At 49.5% G+C, this 22,860-nt stretch overlaps 1 protein-coding gene across 1 annotated transcript; it reads right to left on the bottom strand.

Moving 5' to 3' along the window:
- Window positions 1–1,741: 1,741 nt before the first annotated feature.
- SDHA (succinate dehydrogenase complex flavoprotein subunit A) lies at window positions 1,742–22,860 on the bottom strand. The gene is made up of 15 exons (XM_081233520.1): window positions 22,754–22,860; window positions 17,654–17,740; window positions 16,510–16,671; window positions 14,435–14,578; window positions 14,047–14,211; window positions 13,310–13,458; window positions 12,544–12,668; window positions 10,840–11,008; window positions 9,826–10,021; window positions 9,007–9,178; window positions 7,108–7,226; window positions 5,466–5,577; window positions 5,173–5,303; window positions 3,341–3,454; window positions 1,742–2,062 (listed from the first exon to the last, which is right to left on the bottom strand). Exons 1-15 carry the CDS (start codon window positions 22,814–22,816, stop codon window positions 1,976–1,978), a joined length of 1,995 nt encoding a protein of 664 aa, XP_081089646.1. The 5' UTR covers window positions 22,817–22,860; the 3' UTR covers window positions 1,742–1,975.

The raw sequence follows: 22,860 nt of genomic DNA, 5'->3' as shown, positions 1-22,860 counted from the left end.
TGTCAGCAGTCTTTCCGCCAGTTATTTGCTCCTGAAAACTACCTCCTTCATATTTGTTAGACCACATGATTCCATGCAGGTGGTTTTCAACGTGTGGTCCCTGGACATGTTAGGAATGCAAATTCTCAGGCCCAATCCCAGAACCTACTGAGTCACAAGTTCTGGGGCAGGGCCGGGAATTCTTTAACGAGGTGATGTTGATGCACTGAAGTCTGAGAACCACTACATTAGGATTGCAAAATGGTGATCTTGAAATTCTATCATTCCTTATTCATCTGCGGAATTCCTCTGTAAAGTTCCCTGATCAACTAGGTTATCATGAATTGCAATTTGTAGAAAAAAGGCAGAATAATCATTTCATCATTTTCCTTTAATTGTCCATTTTCAGTGTCAGGGTTAGTGCCCTAGTTACTTTCAAGAGTGACCAATTGTATTTCTTGTTCGGTTATTTTGGCTTTCTAAAACTATCATTATGAATTCAGTTTTTTTTTTTTTTTTTTTTTTTTTTTTTTTTTTTGCGGTACATGGACCTCTCACTGTTGTGGCCTCTCCCGTTGTGGAGCACAGGCTCCAGACACGCAGGCTCAGCGGCCATGGCTCACGGGCCCAGCCGCTCCGCGGCATGTGGGATCTTCCCGAACCGGGACACGAACCCGCGTCCCCTGCATCGGCAGGCAGACTCTCAACCACTGCGCCACCAGGGAAGCCCCGAATTCAGTTTTTAATATATTCCATCTGTTTCAATCAGATATGGCCATTGTTGTTTGGATTGGTAAACATCCAAAAGCTTACCATCATACTTCCTCTGCAAAGCTGTGGGAAACAGGGACTGAGACACTGTGGTGGGAATGCAGAATGTCACAGCCCTTTTGAAGAGAACTTACCAGCATCTAACAAAACGACAAGTGCATTTGCCCTCTGACCCAGCAACCCTACTTCTAGAAATCCACTTCTAAGAAACTGGCTAAGAAAATGACTTCACAGTTACTCACTGTGGCATCAACACAAATGTCCTGCCAGGGGACAAGGTACGCTCATGCAGTGGAGGAGGACTCGGCCGTAGGACGAGTGATTAGGAAGGACCTCCAGGATATGCAGGCAAGGGGCAGGGCCGTCTGTCTAACACAACAGAAATACATACTTGCTTTCTGTTTTCTTAGGACACCGACTAGAAAGAAAAACAGTGGGTCCTACAGAGGAGAGAGAGGGGAGCATGAGGGACAGTTACGGAGCTGAGCTCTGAACACAACAGGCTTCGAAATCATGTCAATGCTTTACATAGTTACAAACTTTAAATTTTTAAAGGCAATCCCTAAACTAGAAAAATAGAATCTGAAATGAATGAACTCAATTGCTTCGGACTGGATTCTACAGAAGCCGACCCTGAGACAAGAACTTGGAAGGTGGCCCCAAGCAGCATCTGCATGGAGGTGGAAAAGGAAGAAACCCATTTGCACCCACATCAGTTTCATTTAGTATTCGGTCATTTAAATACTTCAGGACACACGTTCACATATTAAACCATTTGCTTCCTAAGAACTAGGAGGAAACGTTTGTTTTCTTCACTTGCTGTCAGGCACCAAAATGCATTTTCACTTAAACATACATTGCAGCAAAATTTCTGGATTTTGATGCAACAGAATAAAAAGATAGTCACGTTTTATATTTCAGGTCAACAAATATGCCTCAGGTCAAACAGTATGATTTTAAAGGAACTTGGAAATAAACGCAAGTTTATAACTTATGTTTCATCTAAGAATTGCGCCGTTTTATTATTTCTCAAGAATGAAGCAGGGACAAAGGCAAGCTGAACGCTTCCTGGCTGTTGATTACTGGCAAGCTGCTGGCCTCTGGTAGGAATCTCTGTCAAGTGGCATCCTCAGTCACTCGAGGACAGTTTAAGAAGGCAGTTACAATATGAACACGTGCATGAGTTACTGTACATAATTACAAGAGCTGGTAAACTCCGGTCTCCTCAGTAGGAGCGGATGGCTGGGGGGACAGTGGCGCAGTCAGCCTCGTTCAAAGTTCTGTCGATTACGGGTCTGTATTCCAGGGAGACCTAAAAAAGAAGAGTCGGTGATGAGTTAGTGCACAAAAACGTACAAACAACCCTCTTGTATGTTTTTGGAAAATTAACCATAAAAGCAGATTTGCAGACAAACAGGAACTTAAAAACAAAGGTATTCACGGGAACATTTTTCAATAACAAACTCGGGACTGACTATGTAAATCCATGTATGGAATACAGCAATTAAAATAACACTGTACCAAATTCTCAATGCTTTAAAACTTAAACTGAAAATGCTCAAAAAGTAGGTGAACCCTTGTATGTACTGTTATCCTTTATCCGTAAATTATGTTTGTATTTGCAGTTTTTCCTAGTTCTAAGTGAACGATTTTATATACATACGAAACTTGAAATATTTCAAAATGATAATAAAAGATCTCTCTGATTGGTGAGCTTATAAATGTTAACTTTCTTCATTCTTCTTGTACTTTCTACACTTTCTAAAATGAGCATGTATTTCTTTTACAAGCATAAAAAAACCCAAACACTACAAAATTAGGCTTGTATTATGAGGATCGTCTGACTATACACTGTCAGAAAAGAGCCTACATGAAGAACTATGAAAATTGCTGTCTGCCTGTAGTAAACAATCCCACTAGGCATTCTAGAAGTATGAGGACACAGCATAACTTCTGTAAATCCAGATAGACAATTAAGACTATTCCTTAGGGAGCTCTGAAAAGCTTACATTTTACATCTTAATTATTTCTGAGTCTTAATGCCGAGCAGAAAGGCCAAATGGGTGAGTTATGCTTTGCTGGGGTAAGACCGACGGGGCCCCACTGCTCTCTCAGCTGGTGGTTTCCAGGACCCTGCCAGCCCCCTGCCCCTCCCAACTTGTTCCCTGCCCGGGGAAGCTAAGGGCTGAACAGCATCCCCTGGGCTTCCCTGAGGCTGCGTCCAGGTGGTCCAGTCAAAGGGACGGGAGGGGAGGGGAGGGGAGGGGTGTCTTCCCGCCCCACCCCCATCCTTGCCTGCAGCTCTCTGTGGGCTCAGAATCTCCATCTCCCCCCTACAGCAGGACTCTGGCGCTGGCCCGCCCCTGCCCAGCACCAGCGCAGTGGGGGCGGCCCTTATGGACCACCCGCCCATGCGGGGTTCTGCTTCCAGGCAGAAGCCTGACTGCGTCTTTTCAGTGGTGTCTCAAATCTGTCCACAGTCCATTTAAACCCATGCTGCTTCTCCCAGTTCACCAAATGCTGACCGGCGTAACACGAGCGACAGCCCACGCGCCATCGCAAACATGAGCAGACCCCGCTCCCCACGTACCTTCCCAGTCCTGATGTCCACGGAGGAGAGCGTGTGCTTCCTCCAGTGCTCCTCAAATGGCTTCCTGTGCTGCCCCTGGATGGGCTTGGAGTAATCGTACTCGTCAACCCGCTCCTGAGGCCACAGAAAGGAAGTTTATTTCGGACAGTGCCGTCAACAAACATTCTACACAGCAAAACCAGAAAACGTGGCAAAACACAGCAAACTCATTAAAAAGATACACGAGACTAGTCTGACATTAATTCCCCGGATCCCACTCAACAAGGAGGTCTCCACCGGCAAAGCGCACCTCGTGCAGAGCCAGGACCTTCCCGGTCCAAGCACGTCTCCTCTACAATCCCCACTGAAACCACGTGGGCAGATCTGACCTGGAAGAGCGCACGGCCAAGAACACGCGCCACTGAGCACCACGCGCAAAGGAGGGCCACGAGACTCGGGATCCCTCGGCCAGTGGCCAGTCCTCTAGACGCACCCATGGGCCCTCACTGATGAGCTGTCAGTCCCTCTGGACGTAGAGATGAGCCCCTCACTCTGCGCTGGCCCAGCCTAGGGCCCCCTCCCCTTTATTCATCCCATCTCCACCACAGCAGTCTGACAAGGTCAGGCCCCGAGCAGCACAGCTGGGCAGCAGGCTGCAGCACAGTGGGACCCAGAGCTCCACTTCTGCATTTTCTCTCTACAACTAGCAGATGGGTGTTGGAATTAAACTGATCTTTTATGCACTTAAAAATTTATCAAATACTTTTCCTGTCTTTTTGCTCTGTACTCTTGCAGAGTTTGACTTTTTCTTTCAGCCTTTTTTATTTAAATGTTCTAATTTTAGCAATTATATTAATTTTTCAAAAATTTTTAAAGAGAAGCTGAATGCTGCTAAGGAATATCTTGCACGTGGTAACAGATAAGACACACAAAAGCCTCTTCAAATAAAACCCAAAACATCCAACTACTTGGCAGTTTCTGCTGAGTGAGGCCAGGCCTCTTGCCTGGGGCAATGGGGCAGGGAACACTCCCTCACGTGCCTCCGGCTCTGCCTGCACATGTGCAGTGACGTCTCAGCCGCAGAACCAACCACGGGCTCTGGGAGAGGCTTCTGTCCTTGGTGCACAGGACGAGTGTGCTCACCAACCTCCTCCTCTAACCAAGCACTCAGCAACTGGAATCCAGCTCCAATCAGTGTCTCGTGGTGGATCGAAATCCAGTTCTTCTTGCTCAGCCGCTAGCTGAGCCACCCAAACACTGTCCCGGACCAAAGCCTCTGTGTCCACCACGGGAAAGCAGCTCAGCTCCTGCTAATGTGCTCCATCCTTAACTTGACCGCCCCCCAAACAACCCCTTCCGTGAAAATCTCAACTACCACGTGCCGGGTACTCTTTTCTGCAGAATCTGATAAGTGAGCTCTGCATAAAACCCAGTTCATGAAAACAACGGTGATCCAAGATGAGGCTCTATAACCCTTTCCCAAACCAGAGGTGGGTCTGAAACAATGAGTTACTCATCATTTCAAGTCAGTAAGCGAGCACTTCCAGGCAACAGAACCCGCTGCACGCTAACCTTTGCCCTAATGAGGCTGAGAGATGCAGCAGCAGATACTGATCCAAAGCCAGAAAAAGGTCAAACTAGTACTGAACATGGTGAGAACAAAGGTACGAAGGTTATCAGAAGAGAAAAAGCATTCTTCTCAACTGACTTGTGGGAAATGCAGAGAAAGCGCAGAGAAGTGAATGCAGAGAGTGCAGGGTCAGGGTTGAGCAACGCAGCGGGGAGGGCAGCGGGGAGGACAGCAGTGCGCGCGGTGGTGGGGGGGGGGGCGGGGGTTGGACATGAAGGTGCACCTTGAAATCCTCCCTGGCATGAGCGCCGCGAGACTCCTTCCGGGCCTCTGCTCCGTAAATGGTCTGCAGGGCACAAAGCATCAGGTTCTGCAGCTCCAGGGTCTCCACCAGGTCAGTGTTCCAGACCATTCCTGGGCACACAAGGCAGCCGTCAAAGACAACAGGATCCAGCCAGTGTCCACTCAGCAAGGACGAGTTACGTCAGCGCTAAACGGGTCGGGCTGCGCCCAGAAGCAGCCCTCCCTGCAGACATCCAGCAACAACCGTACGCAGGGGCCCGAGGAACCACTCACCCCTGTCAAACGTCTTCAGATGCTTTAGATCGCCATAGAGCTTGCTGATCTTCTCACAGCCTTCCTGTAACACGCTTCCCACACGGAACACTGCGGCATGACTTTGCATCGACTGTAATACAAAATATTTGTAAGCTTTTAATCCATGTGGAAAAGCCACGCCAAGAACTGTTAAACCTTCAGGTTTTTCTCCTTATGCATTTCATTTTTTGTAAAATATTTATGTAAATAGAAAAACCAGGAAATTCAGACTGTGAGTTTATTACTCTGAATTTTAAAACGAAGTTTGTTTGTTTGTGAGAACTTTAAAAACCTACTCTTTAAGCAACTTCCCAATGTACCATACAGCAACGTTCACTATAGTCGCTATGCGGTACGTTCCATCCCCAGGGCTTGTTTTCATCTGGAGACGTGTACCGTTAGATGCCCTTTCTTCTCCATGCTTCTGTTCCTTCCCTCCTGCGCCTTTCCTTACCATCCCATGAGGCCTCCCCGAAGCCCAGTCTCGTTTGAAGATAGAACCACAGAACCACAGTCCTATGAGAATGGCCATATTCACCTTTTCCCTTTTGGTGGTGTCTGTGTGGATGGCCCAGTGGAACCCTTTCAGGATGCAACTAAAGCAAGCGGCTTCTTTCCAGAAAATGCGCCCACACAGAAATTCTCACAAATAATTTCAAGTGGATAAAGGTCTCATTCATGGACCAGGAATCCCGGCATTAAAACAATTTGATTGATTCCTAGCTGTTTTATTTACTTCTTTATTTTATTTATCTAGAGTAGTCAACTAGTATATATATATATATTTTTTTTTTGCGGTACGCGGGCCTCTCACTGTTGTGGCCTCTCCCGTTGCGGAGCACAGGCTCCGGACGCGCAGGCTCAGCGGCCATGGCTCACGGGCCCAGCCGCTCCGCGGCATGTGGGATCCTCCCGGACCGGGGCACGAACCCGTGTCCCCTGCATCGGCAGGAGGACTCTCAACCACTGCGCCACCGGGGAAGCCCAACTAGTATTTTTAATTGACCTAAACCTGTGTTACCTCACGCAGTAGCCACTAACCGTGTGTACCTACACTTAAACTGAAAGTAAACAAAATTAACCTAGACCGGCCTCATTTCCCATGCTCCACCATCACGTCAGAAGTACAGACCGTTCCATCGGACGTGCTGATTCAGGTGACGACGGCTTCTGCACGCCATCCACACTCCCCCTCCTGATCTCATTCAGGGGCATCAAGGGGCCCAGTTTAAAGACATTTCCCAGAGCTGCCGTAAGTAGGTGTGATGATGGGATTATTCCTCAGCAAGGAGACTTGCTGGGCTTGGGAAGCTCCCAGCTGGGAACCGAGCTTCTCGGACCTTCCACTGTCCCTCCTCCTTCAGGCTGGGACGGAAGACCAGGGCCAGAGACGGTCTGAGGAGGGAAGCCACACCAAACACCCAGCACGTTTGCGAGAAGGCCGAGTCCTGATGCTGCAGAGCTGCTGTGTCTGCCCTGGGCTGCCCTCTCCAGCCTTCAGTGTGGAAAGCACACCCTCTTATCTTACTCAGGCCTGAGCACGCCTCCGTGACTCAGCAACCCCAGTGCAGGGCTACCAACGCAGCTGGCCTGCTCATCCAGAGTGTGTCCAGGCTCCTACCTTCTGCATGTTCAGCCGTAGTTCCGATGTTCTTATGCTTCCATTGGCAAATCTCAATTTGTCAAGATTCATGACAGATTCTTCCCCAGCATTTGGTTTAATCATGGGAACTTTATCTCCTTTAAAAAAGACAAAAAAAAAACAAAAAACCCCACCAAATGTGTATTATACCCTTTCAGGGAGTTTGGAAAATGCACGCATAACCTGAGCTAATATTCCACCTGGACCACTCTACCCCTGAGGAAGCATCTATTGACTTGGGGGCCAAAGAGTAAAAACAAAAAGACAAAATTTCTGGCAAAAAGTTGGTGTCCAATAAGTAATCTTTGAATGAACAAAACAGAAACCCTCTCTTAAGGTCAAAAATTAGATTTATGCAAACAAACCTTGCACTGCTACTCTATGAAGGAAAAAAACTCCATCCTCCATAGCCGTTCTCACTCGGCCCAACCCCGTTCTGGTTCTCAGACCTGGTGGGGGTGGGGGGTGCCTGGCTGGAGGTATTTAATAGCCTCCTGCTGACCCTGGCCCTGCACCCTCTTACATAAACCTCAAGACCTTCTGTTCTTGCCTTTCTAAAAAGATAAACGCTTTGAGGGTTTTTAAGCTGTTTGGGGATGACATGTTTTTAAATATATTTTCTGTAGAAGGTAACACACGCAGGTGTGAAATACAGAAGACAAAGGTCTGCAGCCACTCTCTCCAAGGCGAGACTTGCCCAAGCTCTACTAGGCAGGCGATTTTGCTAGCTTTTGTTTTTAATGCTTTAAAAAACGATCATTCCGTAAAACGGAGTTTTATCCTTAGGTGCACCGTTCTACAAATTTTAACACACGCATAGACTCCTGTAACTATCATGATCAGACTATAGAATTTAAGCATTTTAACATTTAAAATAGTCCTACTTTGGGGAAAGTAGTGGGGCAAACACTTTTCCTCTCCTTTTGTCTTTAAAAACTAAAGCGTAATGAAGGTGTGATACCACTTTTAGTGCAGTTTGCTGGTTTTGACAAGCAGAGCTGCGTCAGCCCCGCCGCAAGTGGACCCAGGCCCTGGTGACCACCCACCGTCTCCTGCCCCAGCTTCCATTCTCCAGATGCCACACAAAAAAATCGCACATATGTGGTCCCCTGCATCTGGATCACACAGCCTGACAAAGACCCACCCGTGCTGCGCATGTGTGGGCAGTCTGTTCCTTCTTAATGCTGAGTTCCAAAGGTTTTAAACGCGCGCACTGATCCTTCAGATAGAAAAGTATTCTCAAAAAACGCCCTTTTTCTCGCTGTCGAAGAATGGGAACCTCAAATTTTCTGCTTTGCTCTGAGAGGTTGCTCCTGGGCTCTGGTTACAGCAAAACGAGCACTAGAGTCGTTGTGAGACTAGCACATGTATCTTTTCCTTGGCAAGTGATTTTAAGTCACCACAAAAGAAAATCACTGATGGAAATCCATTCTCTCACTGAGGGGAGACAGCCGTGACCCATCTTCTATTTTGTTTGCATTAACTTCTCCCTTTCTCCCTTAACAGATTTAGTTATAGTTTGTTTTTAGTATTTTATTAATTTTCTCTAAGTACCAAAAAATTATACATTCATTTATACCTGCCATTTAAAACATTTCCTTGGAGATAATTCATACCAGACAAGTAGTATGTGACAAACCCCTATTAAATAACACTTTCCCAACAGTGATTTTTCTGAGAACATAACGACTGCAAAAAAAACTGACTGAAGTTACTCTTCTAACTGCCCCCCCCCATCCTGTGTCTAGCCTCCGGTCTCTCACCATAAAAATCTCTGACTTTGTTTCCTCGCTTCCAGGGAGAGAAAACCGGACCCCCGCTACATGACCACGACGCAAAGCGGCCTGAAACAGCCAGACCACCGGAAGGAGCACGCACCGGGCCTGCAGGACTCCGCGATGCTCCGCGCGCACGCCCGGCCGAAGACAACCAGGTCCAGGAGCGAGTTCGCCCCCAGCCGGTTGGCGCCGTGCACCGAGGCGCAGGCAGCCTCCCCACACGCGTACAGGCCGGGCACGACCTGGTCCTGGCCGTCCACGTGCTTCAGAACCTGGGGAAGAAGACTGAGATTACAGAGGGCGGTCTGCTCAGCCCCCCTTCCCTACAGCAGGGGGTCGGAAAAAGGAGAAAAGGTCAAAACTGGGCCTACACCACCTACAGGGAACCCCCGCAGACACTGCGCAGCCCCCGTCCCTGGCCCCCGTGCCGAGGTCAAAGGACCCCAGTCCCACTCCTCACACCCAGCTGCACCTCACGCACCTCCCGACGTGCCCCTGCACACCCGCTCCAACAGCGGGCTCACAGCAGCGGAGCACAGCGGGTGGAGGGCCTTAAACGGGGAGGTGGGGGACTGGAGTCTAAGTCACTCTTCCAGCAGTTCCAGCCACTGCCTAGGGAGGGCTAAAACCAGGCGACTAAAAAGGTCTTTGTGAGCCACAAACCATCCAAAGGTTTTAACTGTAAAGAACACACAAGTTACACTTGGTAACATACACCCACGTAGGAAAAACTGCAAATGACCTCATGTCCGTGACTGTTTACTAAGAAGGGATGAATCAATTATCAACGGTTACTTGAGGCGTGAACGCAGACAGCGCAGTCAAGCCAAGGCCCCTGCCCTGCCTACCAGCCTGCCCAGGACTTCTGAGGGAGGCCCTGTGCAAGGGGCCTGCTGTGGCACGGGCTCGGCACCATCACCTGCCCTTTGTAGTTGGTGGGGATGCCACCCATGTTGTAGTGCACGGTGGGAAGCACGGGGATCGGCTCCTTGGTGACGTCCACACCCGCGAAGATCATGGCTGTCTCCGAGATGCCAGGCAGGCGCATAGCCAGCTGTTCAGGGGGGAGGTGGTGCAGCTGCAGGTACACGTGATCCTTCTCAGGGCCACAGCCTCTGGTGAAAAAGGACATCACGCTGTAAGGTCGAGAACAGCAATCCAGAAACCGTGAGGTCACAAAATCCTTGCAGCACATGAGGTTCCGGTTCCACATGCTTTGATCCTGGAGAAAATGTTCCCTTCATTAAGGCCACCTTTTCATGGCGTCTCTTCTCAGCACCCACCACGTGCCAGGGTAGACACCAGGTGCTGGGATGCAGCCACGAACACGACGGAAGCCCTGCCCTCACCGGGCTCCCATCTGAGGGTCGGGAGGTGACAATTTGCCACACTCTCCTTGGCGACGCATTACAGGGGTCTTCCACGCCACATGCTCCAAAGAACCACCTGACGTCTCCTTTCTTGTGTGCAAACGTGACGCCTCGCCCCCAGATACTTAACCAGTGTCACCACAGCGGCACGAAGTCAGGCACCGAGGCCTCACGCTGCTTCACTGAGGAACCAACAACCCGCCCACCTTGAGGGCCCCAAGCACCCGGGAGTTCAGGCAGCATACCAGCTGAAGCTCGCACGCTGAACTCAGGACAGGGATGCGTCTCCTCCCCCATACTGTCTGCTTCTGTCACACACTCACGCGCACACGCAAACCACCTGAGATGGACTGGCAGCTACCTGGCTAAGCACCTCCAATGGAGACCCCAAACCGACAGACAGCAGTCAGAGGTGACCGCGCACGGGCCTCCGGGACGGGCGGGGTGCTGACACTCACACAGGAGCCCCCCAGCCCGCGCTGAAATGCAGACACAAATCACAGCCACCAGAGGGGCGGGGCGTGCAGACATGCTCGGACCCCTCCGGGGACACGCACACAGACCTTCCTTCACGGATCTCCAGGGTCATGGAGCGGGATACGACGTCCCTGGACGCCAGGTCCTTCGCGACAGGAGCGTAGCGCTCCATGAACCTCTCGCCTTGGCTGTTGACAAGGATGCCTCCCTCTCCACGGCACCCCTCCGTGATGAGACAGCCAGCGCCGTATATGCCTGCAAACAACGAACTGATTAAACACGTATAACCTAAGGACCGCTGGGCCTACATCTCAAATGCAAATGTTTTTCCCAAGACACTTTGGGAGGAGACAGAAAGGGTGTGCAAAGAGCACCGCACTCACGAGCGTAAGAGAGGAAAAGTTAAGGCACGGCACAACGGCGCGGTATGAAAAAAAGCAATGACCAAGCTGCAGAGGAGAAAGGTCGGCTGCGTGGACGACGCAGCTCTGCTCAATACTCCGATTACAACTGTGCTTTAAACTCTCAACATGACCAAGTTTATGTTAAATATCTCGGTTTTAATTGTTACTAAAACCTTATCCGGTGTTAATTGCTGAATGCCCTTTTGCACCATGAAACTGTGTTGGCTCCTGTAGGTACAGAAACCAGCTTGGAAATTTGGCATATCAAGTAACCAAACAAAACGGCAATGATCACTACAGCCGATGCTTAGGTTGCACCCGCTGTGTACAACTCTAAGTCTCACCACAACCCTGTGGGATGGTCCCCCTCTTCCGAGACAAGCCCACCAATATGATGCTGGGAGACGCAGAGCCCAAATCCAAATCTGGCGGGGAGAGGGGAGCTGCACCCTGATCTCAACTGTCCCCCTACGTAATGAGGACAAGGATGCCCAGCACTGGGTGTTACATGTCCATCAGCGTAGTCTGAACGCTATCACTTTTATTAGTGCACCAAAGGGTTACCTTGCCTGTAAAACAAGATGCAAATTCCTGTATCTCATCTTTCAGTTTTCCTAGTTTCAGTGGCCATGTCTTCTGGTGGTTTATTTCTCATACGTTGAAAAGGAAGCAAAAGAAATGGAGCTCTAACTATAAAGGGAATTCAGAAGTCTCAGACATTTTATTGGTTAAAAATAGTAATAAGACTACGACCTGATACTTTTTTTTACTACTCATCCCTGCCAGGGTCAGAAAGAACATACTGACAGAGCAAAGAGAAAAAAACAGGCCCTGTCCTTTAGTACAGTGCAGCTCCTCAGCTGACAGATCAGTAAACAACCCAGAAACAAAGTTCAGGATGGGATTCACCAACTCCCCTCCCAGGCCCCCTCCCACGTGCGCGCACTCATCACCCTCACTTGTGGACATCTCAGGGCCCCGCCTGCCGTGCTCTGTCACTATGGCAGCCTGCCACGTGTCTGTGCCACTTCTGCACTCAAATGCATTCCCTCTGGCTCTACTGACTGAGGCCCTACCATGTGCTGGGCGCTGTGAAGACAGCGGTAAATGAGACAGGCCTGCCCCCGCCTCCCGGGGGGAGCCGACACCCTAGTTGAGGAGAGGGACACCGAACAATCACTGCTTCACGTCTGGCTAAGTGCACCGAGACAAGGCGTGGAAGTAAGACGCTGGCCTCCACTGCCTTGGGGGACATAGGGAAGAATCTTCTGGGAAAGTCACGAGTTAGGATGTGAGATATGAGAAAGCAGGTGCACACAACTGCAGAGGAGCCTTCCCACAGGTCCCGAGCACCTGAAAGGCACAAAGAGCCTGATGCCATCCTACCTGTGGGGTGGAACTGAACAAACTCCAGGTCCTGGCAGGGAAGGCCTGCCCTGGTGATCATGGCAGTGCCGTCCCCGGTGCTGGTGTGGGCGGACGTGCAGCTGAAGTAGGTGCGCCCGTAGCCTCTGGAAAACAGACAGGCCGGCAGAGGGGTGACTGCACGAGCGTCCCCTCAGGACCTCCTTTCTAAGGGACTGCAGTGGACCAAGCAGCCCAGGCAGCACCTCTGTGGATGCACGTCCACACGCTGCCCTGGGCAACCGGGACGGTAGCCTGGGGGGCAGAGAAGGCGCTCTCGCTTGTACCTTAGGGCACTTCTGTGCTATGTAACTGGTTTCCCTGATAAAAATGTATAAAATAATAAAATCTAAAAACATTTATGGACGCACTTCTTAATACGGTTAAAATAACAGTATATAAGATGGAATTTACTTATTTTCCTCATGTGAACAAACAGCACTCTTCTACCCCAGAAATCAGCATAAACACAGCATCCCTCAAAGCAAAGGAGACGCTACTCCAGACAGCATCAGACTCTCCAGGCCTCAGTCTCCTCAAGGGTCCTCCCAGCTATGAACCGCTGACACTTTCTTGCCACCGTGAGGCAGGTGCTGGTGTCGCCCCTCAGGCCCACAAAGCTACCCCTTGCCGGGTGAAGTCACAGCCTGCGCCTCAGCCATTACCCCACGACACCCCTATTCTCATTAGAATAAATAAGTTCAGCTTGCCTGCGGAGAAGGTGAACACAACTAAGCCAGACTCTTACCCAGTAGCTACAACAGTGTTCTTTGCTCTGATGCGGTGGATGGACCCGTCTTCTATGCACAGAGCAATAACGCCTCGGCACTCCCCGTTCTCCATCAGGAGATCCAAGGCAAAATACTCCACAAAATAGCTGGTATCATATCGCAGAGACTGAAAAGGAAAGAAAAACAACCAAATAAAGGGATCCTGCATTTGCAATTGCACTGTTAAAGCTAACAGATTAGAGACCTTGATCTGGTGTGGGGCACTGGGGTCAGGCGGACCCGAGCGGAACACTGGGTTGGAAAAGGGGCCACAGACTTCGACCCATGGATGGCAGTGCTGATGCATCGTGTGACAACTCAGCTGTACAAACAACGCACCCCAGAAGAGGATGCCGTACGTGGGACACATCTCTCGGCTGTACACAACCCCGAGAGGCGCCAGAGAGGCAACACTAACCTCCCCTCAGAGCTGCTGTGAGAGCTGCGCCCGTGGACCACGGGGTCCCGACTCAGACCAGGGTGTACTGCGTGGCGTCTGCTGCCATATGGCCACTTAGTCCAAGTAAAACGAAACGCTCCGCACATTTGTAATGATTATCAATTTAATTTTTTAGAACAGATAGTTTCAAATTAACAACTATCAAGTTACTCTGCTGCTCAAAAAGCGATCCCTGGGCGGACAGGCTGACACGCTGACCTGTCCCCAGGGTGGCCCAGCCGCGTCCCACCACCCTGTGCACCCAGGGCACCTCACCCTTCCATACAAAGTGTGCAGCAGCGAGTGGCCAGTGCGGTCGGCCACGCAGCAGCACCGATGGGCCTGCCCGCCTTTCCCAAACTTGAGGCTCTGGCCGCCAAAGGCACGCTGGTAGATCTTCCCATCTTCCGTTCTGCTAAACGGCATGCCGTAATTCTCCAGCTGAGAAACAGAAAAACACCTGGACCGTAACGGGTTCAAGATGCTCACGGCTAACTCACACTAGAACCTCAACACAAATCGGCAAGCCCAGAACGAACACATTCTACGGAGAGCTCAGCAGCAGAAGAGGGGCGCGTTCCCGCTAGGGCAGCTCGCCGCCGACCTGCCGGCTGACCACGCCCACCACAAGCCCTCCCACCTCGGCCAGCCGGCGGGGCGTTACCTCCACCACGGAGGCCGGGGCGTGCTCCGTCATGTAGTGGATGGCATCCTGGTCCCCCAGCCAGTCGGAGCCCTTCACAGTGTCGTAGAAGTGCCACCTCCAGTTGTCCTCCTCCATGTTCCCCAGGGCGGCGTTGATCCCTCCCTGAAACACCAGCGGCCCCGTGAGCTGCAGCAGGCTCACCTCCCCACCGCCTCCTGCCCGGAACCAGACTCGGAGAAAGCCAGCTACTCGTGGGAGAGGGTCAGTGAGGGATCTCACCGTCCGGCAGCCTCCGAAGTGCATCTCCTCCCCCTGCGACCTAGACACAGGGCCCAGTTATGGAACCCCCCAGCCTCAGGCGCGGCACCCATGAGAGGGGCACAGAGCCCAACCCCTTGGGGCGTTATCTGGAGGGTCGGCGAGGTTCCTCAGACGAGGTTTCTTCCTTACCAAGCCCGGCATGTAAAAGGGATTCAAATCTAATAGCTTCATGACAAACGTTCCCAACGGTACTGGAATGCAGGCGTTAAAGGCAGAAGCGCTTCCTGCCGAGGGCTCAGAACTCCAGCCCCCACCCCCACCCCCACCCCCCGAGTCTGCCTCTCAGTCACAGAAATCGCAGTACAGGGACAAACATTAACACCTGTCCACCCCCCCAAATTACAACTGCACGTCTCTTCAGATAATCTTTCTCACAAGGCACGCTCCTAACTTCCCTTTCTCCCAATTGTTACTCAGTCGTAACTTCTGAGTCAGCACTCTCACTGGAATTTCTTCTCCAGTTGTTGCCGCTGTGCCTCAGTTTCCCATGTTATGTTTGGCTACCACTAAACGAGTCACTAGCAGAGCCAGGAACCCTGGACAGACACGCACGCGTCCCCACACTCCTTCCTTCCTCCCTCCCTCCCTCCTCCATCCCCTCCAGTCGTAAACCCGAACACAATCCTGATAAAAAATGTTAAGTACCAGGGCAGCAGAACGTAGAAAGCTGGTTTAAAATAATGCAAAAACGAAATGCCTTCCAAAGGGGTTATAGAAATGTATATCCTCACCAGCAATGTAAAAAGATGTGTTTCCCCATAGCCTTGCCAACAGTTTTGTCAAACTTGGAGTTTTGCTAATCCAGTAAGTAAAAAATAGTATCTCAATAAATAAACAAATAATACAAAACCACGTGGCCCAGTGCAGGCAAAAATGCTGTTATCCTTCCCCCAATTAAACCTTCTTTTCTCGAGAACCAGCATTCAAGTTAAGCTACCCTTTTCTCATTCTTTTTATTGTATTACTATTGCACTACCTGAAAACTGTGTTTTTTGCAATACCGTTCAAAATGATCTGCTTATATCTATTCTTGCTTTTAGGCAATGAATTATCCAAGGATATTTATTACTTATTCTTCAGTTTAAAAAGCACAGTTTTCGAACGAAGTGTCTAGGCAGTTTAGTGTGTAAAGAATGTGGCTGGACCCTGAATACAGCTGTTCCAGATGTAACGGTGATGGGAGCTCTTATTGCTTCGTAGAAAGTCACCACATCCTCTGCTGTCTCAATGGGGAAATGCGTTCAAATACCAGAAAAGACGGTCAAATGTGATTGTAGAATACTACCTGCAAACCAGCTGGGCACTACCTACAGTGTGCCTAGAGTGAAAAAACAAAATAATAAAGTCACATAATTTTCCACCTTACTTTTTCTTCTTCCCTAAATTCAGAGCATTAAAGGCCATTGTTTTCTGTGCGGCAGCTTCACACCATCATCAGAGCTCGTCACCACCACTCGGTCTGCCCTGAGGTTCCGGCAGATACAGAGCGAGCCCACAACAAACTTGTTCACATCGGGTAAGTGCAGTGAAGGAGCTCACACCATGATGGAGGCGGGCATGAGGGGGCATGACCGGAGCAGAAACAGGAGTGACAACAAGGCTCCAGGCAGTGGGGCGGGGGCAGGGTGGGCAGAGACCTCCTGGCGAGGGAGTGCCAAGAGCAGAGGAGGCCCAATGGAGGGCGGCCCACGGCAGGAGGCTGCTGTGGTGGAGCGCCGGGCTGTGCGGTGCCTCGCAAGCACCAAAGGGACGCAGAGAGCCCCTTCTCATACCTGGGCTGCGACAGTGTGTGACCTGGTGGGAAAGAGCTTTGTGACGCAGGCCGTGTTAAACCCTGCTTCAGAAAGGCCAAATGCAGCTCGCAGGCCTGCCCCTCCGGCGCCGACCACCACTGCATCGAATTCATGATCCACTACTGGGTACTGCACAGAAATCTGGAAAAGAAAAATCCCCGTCCATCACTGGTTCAACTAGGCCAGACACTGAGGCTGTGGTTATGGTGAGAGAGAGTGATCGCCGCGCCCAGAGGGCCTCTGTCCTGCGCTGGGGCTGCACACCGGGTACAATGCAGCAGTCACAGCCCACGTGGTGGGCTCACCCTCGAACTGAAAGGGGACGGCCAACAGCTCGCATCAACAGCAGGGCACCTACCCCACGGAGCTGGGGCACCACCATTAGTTGAAAGGTCGAAAACTCAAAGTAGGGGACCACAGATGCAGAGGAAAGCAACATCACAAATCCAAATACCAGTTCTAACTACGGTGTTTCTTTGCAATTGTCATTTTTACTTATCTTCTCTTTTTACACTTATACCCATATACATATACAAATCTAAGCTTACAATGTAGTATAGATCATGATTTGAAGCTTCTCATGAAAACACTGCAATGTTGCTTCATTTAGATAAGGACAGTCCACTCGCCTGAGTGACCATCCAGGAACCAAGGACACAAGTCTATTCCAGGTCCATATTGTACTTACGACTGAGAAAGCGCCAACAAGCATTCAGTAACTATTGTGAGCCTGAGATAGAAACTTAGAAGCAAATTTCAGTTTCTTCAACAGAGAGCAGAAGGGCCCCGTAAACACAAAAGAGCCCAAGTTGCTACACGGTCCTCAGCTGAGGAGTGTGTCTGTCACCATCCATTCCAGTAAATAAGTGTTCATCTGACATTTGTATTTCATTATTTTTTTACTTAAAGTTTAATCTGGCTTATAGATATGTAAGAGCTACAAACAAAACAATGTTAATATCTGTGCTTATATTTGTACTATAATTATTATTACACTACAAATAATGAGCATGAATGAACATTTTTTAGGTAAAACCTGTGTCACTCAAATACATTAAAACCTGGTATAGAACCCTACTCCGTTAAGTCAAAAAAATCACTTATAATAAGGTCATGAACTTACTGCATCTGAAACTTTAGCGGACGACCTCTTACTGCCATCAACGGTGAAGTGAAAACCGCGGGCTGCTGTCTGCAACGCTGCTGGCCGCTGCGGAAACACAGACGGAGCACTCAGTGTCCTCACGGAACAGGGCACTTGTAATTAAAACTTCCCTTCTAAGTCGACAACCTTCTTATGTACCCAGGTGCTCCCCTTTTTAAATTAATTTATTTATTTTTGGCTGCGCTGCTGCGCGCGGGCTTCCTCTAGTTGTGGCGAGCAGGGGCTGCTCTTCGTTGCGGCGCGCGGGCTTCTCACTGTGGTGGCTTCTCTTGTTGCGGAGCACGGGCTCTAAGCGTGCAGGCTTCAGCAGTTGTGGTTCGCGGGCTCTAGGGTGCAGGCTCAGTAGTTGAGGTGCACAGGCTTAGTTGTTCCACGGCACGTGGGCTCTTCCCAGACCAGGGATCGAACCCGTGTCCCCTGTTTTGGCAGGCGGATTCTTAACCACTGTGCCATCAGGGAAGCCCGCTGGTGCTCCCTTTCACCCAGAAGGCTTACCTGGAACCCTCCACTTAACCTTGAAGGATAAGACAAGGGCTAAGGACCCAGGGCAGGCCCAGGAGGCGAGGATTGGCACTCCAGCAAAGGCCCTTCTAGGTGAAGTTTGTCTCCAGACAGGACACTGACTCAGGAAATGACAAAAGGCACACTTTCACATTAATTTCTTAATTCATGGTACTTCGTGGAGAATGGAGAAGACATCTGTGTTGCCTAGGTGGCAGTTTCCAGGATCCACCCCAGCCCTCTTCAGACTGGAGCTCCCCTATGAGGCTGTGCGGGTCACAGGCAGCGCGTTGGGAGCAGGTGCTCCAGAGCAGGCTGTCACTGGGTGTGGTGACATCCCTTCCCTGACGACGAGAAGATTCGGGCCCAGAGATGCTCCGGGTCCTGCCTCATCACTCTCCACACCTGCGCTAGGTTCAGCCACACCCCTTTACCTGTCACACTCCACGTGCCGTTCCCTCTGCTAGGACACCTGTCCCTGGCCAACCTCTACAACTACAAGCCTCGGCTCAAATGTCCCTTCCTACAACCATTTACCCAAGAAAATGGTATTAATGAAATCACAGCCCAGCATGAGAGGCAACCTTCTCCATAGGCTAGCAACGGTCAGCAATTTAGGGAATAAGTTTTTCCATTCTGCTGACTGCATTTTACTAGACCACTGATAAAACAGTCTCAGAAATATTTTAAAGAACAGTTTTGGGAAATAAGTACATTCAACGATGACAAAAGGGATGCCTTCAAGTATTCTGCAATTGGAAGAGATGTTTCAATTCTGTGGGGAAAAGAAATTACGCTATGGGACAAACGAGTGGGGATTACAGGGAGGAGAATTGCCAAATACAAAATGAACTCCAACTGAGCTGTTTGAAACTGGACAGACTTCGCTATAAGTGAGGGACTCAGGCCGGAGCTGGATGGCCTGACAGACTACTTGCGAGGCGCGTCAGAGATGGCTCCCTCTAACCCTGAGGCTGAGTGGTAGCTGACACAAACGCTGAGTGTACTTTAATAGCTCCAATTAAAAAGCAGTTTCCTGGGTTTTAAGTAGATCTGAACTGGTAAGAGTCATACTCTTGAATTCTCCATTTGCAATGTTAAGTATGTTTGTTTTTATTGACAAAACCACTCTTTCAGATATGAACTAAAAAAACAAATATTTTTCAGCTGTATTATAATTTTTAAATGGTAAAATCATATTTTAACAAAAAACTAAGAATTGAAACAATTCTAATACAAACGTTCTTGAAAATTTCATAAAGAATAATATAAATACAGCTAATAGTACCAATAAGAACAGTACATTTTCTGATGCCAAATTAAAGTTAAAATAGAAACCGTGAGATTCCCTAAATATTTGTTTCTTCTTTCTAGGATGTTCACACACCCACACACACCCCTCACACACACGGTTGGTTAGCTTAAAAAGCAGTAGCTGCCGTAATGAAATCCTTAACAAATTATCCTATTATCTCTCTGTGGGAAAGAGTAACATTATTTTTTGTGTCTAAATCCAATCTGGGGAGTGATTTTAGAATTTGGAGACCCCAATTTTAATCCGATTTCTGTCTTTAGATAAAATTTGTATTATGTCACTTATTAATCTAACGTTTTTTGAAGAGAAATTACCAAACATTTCCCATGAGGGTAACGAAAAAGAATGCAGAAATCTACCCAAGGTAGAATTAAAAGAACACAGAGCTCTTAACAGCATAAAAGTACAGGTGACTGAATTAGGAGGCAAAGGAGAGAAAAAGTGAGAAGGGTAGAGATGCTGATACCCTCCATCCAGCACAGTGGTGCCGGGGGCTGTCCTCACTAACAAAATACACCTGTGAATCATGAACAAGAAACCAATTTGTAAGCACAAGCTACACAATTACAAAAGTAGACAATAAAGGATCTGAAGTGGTTGCATAATTATATTGGGAGAACTGAGGATGTGGGTAGTAAGATGGTTTAAGTGAACTAAATCCTCATTTACCGGCAAAAATCAATGTCTAAACTGGACAAAAATGCACCTGCATACCAGCTAGAGAAATGGAGGTAAACAGCAGGGGCCAATACCAAAAACAATTCAAAATTGATTCCACTGGGGAAAAGGCCTGGGGAAGGAGGTGGTCTTATTCCTTTTCACTTATAAGGGCTTCTGTCCTGACATTTTTTTTTCCAACTATGTGTAATTATTTTCACTAAAAATTTAAAGGTTTTTAAAACAGGGATGTTTAAAATACCATTCACATGATTACCAAGGGCAGGCTGTGAGCTGTGGGCCTGGCACGGAGGAGCGCCACACAAAGCTTTCACAGGTTACCTCACTGAATCCTCATTAACCCCACAGAGAAACCAAGTCTCTCCAGGATGCAGGAGCTCTGGACTGGGTCTGGCTGGCTGGCTCCAAATTCTGTACTGTCCCCACCATCTAGGGACCCTTGGGAAAAATCTCTGGGATTCCAAACTAAGATGAATATCCAGGTTGTATGCCGAAACTGAGCCACAACTTTTCAAGTGAACCAGGAAAAACATGGCACAGAATGCAGAACTGAAAACCAGTGGCATTATAATTATCCCAAGAAACAAAACATTACGACAGTGGCCTAAATAATGTAAACCTAGATACACCATTAAAACATACTCAGAATGATACATTCAAAGAGAAGAAGTTGACTTATTCTAGAACAATATCTTGTTGAAAATTGGAAAATCTCATCTGAAGTGAGAAGTGAAGCAACTATTTAAAGTTCTTGGTTTTACTTTCCCTTTGGATTTAACTATCAATACTTCGGAACAGTTTGTAAGTTCTGTCAGTGCACTGGGACAACGGAAAAGGAAACAAAGGCAAAATAGGTCTGATAATTTTGTAACTTGAAAGCAGCTGTAAATATGACTTGGAAACACCACAGAATTGAACAAAACGAGATAAAGAAACATTTTGTGGCCTTTATTCCAGTTATCCTCATCCAGGACGCTTTAGGGACACTCCTTGGCTGCAGATCATGAATCCCTTTCTTTCTTTCTTCTGCTAATTTGACGCTTTTGTTCTTGCCGATCTGAAACTCCAATACACGGCTTGTGGACAGATTAACTTCCGTAGACGGAAATAATTTCCAAAGCTATCTACATCAGAATAAAAACCTTTAGAAACCCAAGACCATCTTCGGCAGACCTAACCTGTGGTTCAACTTTGCTAACTGGACCTTGCCATCATGTTCACAACCAGCTGAAAATGGGACCGTGGTGAAGATTCAAGGAGACAGTGGAGCACAGTGCTGGCAGCCAACAGCGGGTTCAACTGAGATCACTTCCAATCAAGCCAATAGGAAAGGAGGAGAGGTTTATGCTCCAACTTGTGGTGCGCCGAACTTTACCCTTACTTTCGGCTAAAAGCTCACAGCTGAATTCCTTCCAGCCCAGCTTGTGTAAAGGACAGCAATATTTTCATAAAATGGCGAAGGGCGAGTGGAAGGTGAAGGGTGTCTGCAGGATGGAGCAAGGAACTCCCGGCTGCAGTCTGCTCTGAAGACAGACGCGCAGCCCTTCCCCCGTCAGCAGCACAACCACATCTGTCATCTCACCTGACGATAGGGGCCCGCTCAGAAGTGTGCTCAAGCTTCGTTGACTAAAACTACCGCACTGACCATGGACTTCACTTCCTGCTTGTGGACCCCCTGCTACAGCTGCGTCTTAGAGCCCAAGATGTGGGGGCTGGGGGAACCTCTGCTCAGTAAGAACCAGCAACACATGAAAGCATTTAAAACGCTTTCTGGTGTTGGTAGGTTGTCCGACTAAACCGCCTCACATTGAACATTAACTTTTAATTCCTGTATTTTAAAAACAAAAAAAAGTGGGTATAATTACAGGCATAAATCAAGTCAACAATGTTTCAACATTGTTGAAAGCCTTGGTTCCCACGGGGACCTTTACTTTGTAATTAAATTACTAACTAGGAGGCTCGAGAAGTTCATGTAAAAGAACCAAATAACTAAACCCTCCAAATTCAGTGCTTCCAATAAAACCCCCAAAAATCGACTCTGAAGGCCTCACCGTCAGGAGTGCAGGGGACACGGTCCAGCAGCCAGGCCTCGGGAAAGCACATCCCGGACCGACCTGAGTGGGGCTAGCGGGACTCCGCAGGGAACGCCCAGGAGGACACCCGCCCCGCGTCCGCCCCAGTGGCTTTGCGGTCAGTGCTTAGAGGTCACCGCACAACCCCCAGAAGCAAGGCCGAGCCTAGTGCCGGGGCTCCGCTCGGATCCCACCCGCCCGGGTCCACCGCGATCAGGCCGCCCCGGGCCCGTCCCGCCGTGTGACCTTGGGCAGCCGCGTCCTGGAGCGCGCGCCCGGAGCTGAGCGGGCTGCCTCGGCCGTCGCCCCGGGCTCCTGACCGGGTCCTGAGAGGGGAGGGGTCCCGAGCGGCCCGCAGCATAGTGACCTTCACCGCGCCGCAACCCGCCCGGCTGGGACAGAGTCCGGCGGGCCCTCCCCAGCCCGTCCCACCTCGGGGTCGGGGGCGCGGGACCCAGCGTCCGCCCTGCCCCACAAGCAGCGCCAACTCACCGCCCAGGTCAGCGCTAGGCGCCGGGCGCGCAACAGCCGCGACACAACTCCGATCCCCGACATGTCTACCCTCCGCCACCGTCCCGCCAGTCCCCTCGCGCAGACTG

This window comes from Mesoplodon bidens (assembly GCF_964165515.1).
Source record: "Mesoplodon bidens genome assembly, chromosome: 4".
Taxonomy (NCBI): domain Eukaryota; kingdom Metazoa; phylum Chordata; class Mammalia; order Artiodactyla; family Ziphiidae; genus Mesoplodon; species Mesoplodon bidens.
This window is presented reverse-complemented; position numbering and strand designations above follow the sequence as displayed.